Source organism: Cebus imitator, unplaced genomic scaffold, assembly GCF_001604975.1.
Source record: "Cebus imitator isolate Cc_AM_T3 unplaced genomic scaffold, Cebus_imitator-1.0 Scaffold181, whole genome shotgun sequence".
In the NCBI taxonomy this organism is placed as follows: domain Eukaryota; kingdom Metazoa; phylum Chordata; class Mammalia; order Primates; family Cebidae; genus Cebus; species Cebus imitator.
In genome coordinates, this window is record NW_016107496.1 from 396064 (window position 1) to 399245 (window position 3182).

The 3182-nt window shown below is 41.9% G+C and overlaps 1 protein-coding gene across 1 annotated transcript; it reads right to left on the reverse strand.

Moving 5' to 3' along the window:
- Positions 1 to 2264: 2264 nt before the first annotated feature.
- On the reverse strand, positions 2265 to 3182 carry LOC108315992 (olfactory receptor 8S1-like). Its single transcript, XM_017545682.1, has one exon. The coding sequence runs from the start codon at positions 3180 to 3182 to the stop codon at positions 2265 to 2267; it is 918 nt and encodes a 305-aa protein (XP_017401171.1).

The following is a 3182-nucleotide window of genomic DNA, read 5'->3' on the forward strand; positions in this document are numbered from 1 at the left end:
AAAAAAAAAAAAAAAGACAGTCCAACAAAATTGACAGATACAAGATCAATGTACAAAATACCACAACACTCCTATACATTAGAAATAGACAAGTAGTAAATATATCTGAATTTTTAATTCACAATAGGAACAAAAAATAGGCGGTATCTGGTAATATATCTGGCAAAATTTATGTGTGATGTTTACCAAAATACATTTCACCAACAGCAACAGAAGATCAGCCTTGGTGAATGAAAGAAAATTTTGCTGTTTACGTAGCCGCCACCTTGCTCAGCCACAGCTAAGGTTCTTGTGCATTCATGGACCAGAACTAGGCTGACCAGGAAGGAAAGACTGGCGTTTGCATGATAAGCGATTCTATACAAAAAACTATTTTTTACTGCTTTAGCAGTGGGATCCCTCTGGAGAGAATAATCAATCCTAAATGGATTATTCGTTTCTTGTCCCATAACTTATACATTCAAAATATAGTTATTGTGTAACAAGCATGTTAGAAGCTTTTAAAAATATTCTTGAGAAGGTAGTAAAAATGGCAGGAAAATGTCCTTGTTCTCTTAGAGTTTATATTCTTTGATACTGAGGAATACAAGGTGAAGGGAAGGGTGATAGTTGCCAGCTTGTAAATAAATAAAAACGAAAAAGTAATTTCAGACAGAATAGCTAATTTTGGATCATGATAATTTTGGTCCACATGCCTCTCTCAAATCCACTTCCCACTAATCCTCCGATTGGGTTTCATGATCTAAGCAGTCTTTGCTTAAATATTTCTGGTTTCTTTTTGAAGTTTGCCACAGGCTCTGCCCAGTCCTTCCTCTGCCATTGGGCTCTCTCATGGCTGCCATTTCTGCAGGATCATTAGGGCCAAGAGGCAGAGCTGCTTGTCTAGCAATGCGTATGAGGTGGCAAATCGTCTCTTGTCATACACAGGTCCCCTCACAGCTACAGATGTTTGGCCATTGGACAAAAGTTTGAGGCAGAATAAACAAATATGTTATTTATAGTCTCTATGGGACATGCCTAGGTCCAAAAGACAATTTCAAATATCCCAATTGTCCTTGGATGTCTATGCCTGCAATTCTATTGTGGTACTAACATTTATCTTTTAGGTCCTTTCCTTGCAAATGACCAGAATCTAATTCTGACTTAAGCAAAATAAAATAAGACAACAATAACAAATCATTAAAAGGATAATTCATGTATGGAGTCTAGTGTAGCTCAGAACCTCAATGGGATAGTCAGTGTATCAGGGTGGTGATAAAGAAAACAGGCCTTGGTGCAAGTCCCTTTGGTTCCAAATTCCAACACCATGATTTATCTCCCTGAACCAGTTTCTTCTTCTCCGAAATAGGAATAACTTAAGTATTTACCTAATGTATGTGTTGTAGCATTTAAATGGAATGAAGTATATAAATTGCTTAACACAGTGCCTGATATGATACAAATATCTAAGAATGGGCTCTTATTATGATTCATGTTTATAAAGCTGGCCTTGAAAGGACAGAATCTAGGATAACTCTAGTGATCTTAGCAGCAGGGGCACTTGCATAGGCTGTCAGAGTGCTGCATACAGAAAGGCTGATCTCTGACTCTCTCCTTAAGATTAAAATTCCTAAGATAGTAGTCCCAGCTACTCGGGAGGCTGAGGCAGGAGAATTGTTTGAAGCCGGGAGGCGGAGGTTGCAGTGAGCTGAGACTTTGCTACTGTACTCCAGCCTGGGCAACTGAGAGAGTCTTTCTCAAAGGAAAGAAATAACCCTAAGAAGAGTAAATGGTCTGGCCTTGACTATGTGCCCTTTTCTGGACCAGCCACTGTGCCAGCAAGAATGAGTGAATAATGATGTGGGGTGGGGGTGGGGAGTGAGGGTGGAGAGGATTTGGGGATTCCATAATTAACAGTGTCTCTTGGAAGCATATTGAACTGTGGAGTTCAGTTATTAGAGGAATGGTAGAGATAAGCTGAGCAGATAACAATGTTTACCATACTGTAGATAATACATACATATCTTTGTAAGAAAAAATTGCTAAGAGGTTTATCTTATCCATCTTCCTCTGACTAGGACTGAACTGGTATCCCATGAAAATAATTTTCCACCTTTTCTTAAATATTTTTCAGAAAAGGTAAATTTTCCACCTTTTCTTAAGTATTTTTCAGAAAAGGACCTTGGAGATCTTGCCATCGGTGAATTCTCTTAGCGTCCAGGAACTGCGTACTGCAGGTCTATCCCGTTCCCTTGTCATTCTGACTTCATAAGTCTATTGAAACACTAGAAATATTTTCTCCATGTTCTTCTCATAGCTGCCTTCACTTCCCTGTTCTTCAGGCTGTAGATGAGGGGATTCAGCATGGGAGTGATCACACTGTACTGCAAGGAGAAGATCAGCTCTTGAATGGACCCTGAATTTGGCATGAGATAGCGGAGTAATCCAGACCCATAAAAGAAAATCACAGCAGTGAGGTGGGAAGAGCAGGTGGAGAAGGCTTTGCTTCTGCCTGTGGTGGAGCTGATCCTCAGGATGGTGGACAAAATGCAAACATAAGACAAGAATATCATGAGAAAATTTCCAAAGAAATGCAGGAAGCTGGAGCAGAGCAGGGTGGTAAAACTCGCAGATACATCAGAGCAAGACAAAGGGTAGAGAGAGGGCAGCTCACAGATGAAGTGGTGGATATTTTGAGACTCGCAGAAGTCTAAATTGAGAGCCACAAGGATATTGATGAGGGCATCCAGAAAAGCCAAGCCCCATGAGCCCCCCACCAGCCCTGAACACAGCTGTCTGTTCATCACTTGGCCATAGAGCAGAGGAGAGCTGATGGCAACATAGCGGTCATAGGCCATCACAGCAAGCAGGCAGGATTCAGTGCCCCCAGTGGCAAACACGAAGAAGACCTGAGCCATGCAGCCCTCTACTGAGATGGTTTTCTTCTCAGACAGGAGATTCTCCAACATTTTAGGTACAGTGACAGAGGAATGGCAGAGATCCAAGAAGGACAACTGCCCCAGGAAGAAGTACATGGGTGTGTGGAGGCAAGAATCAGCACTGATCACCAGCACCAGCAGCAGGTTCCCTATGACGATCAGGAGGTAAATCACCAGGAACAGCACAAAGAGCAGAGCCTGAGTCTGGGGGCCAGCAGACAGCCCAAGAAGGACAAACTCGGGGACAACACTGTGGTTTCTCAT

Bases quoted from the DNA above. Each gene is read 5' to 3' on its own strand.
- LOC108315992 (XM_017545682.1), bottom strand. From the start codon at position 3,182: ATGAGAAACCACAGTGTTGTCCCCGAGTTTGTCCTTCTTGGGCTGTCT.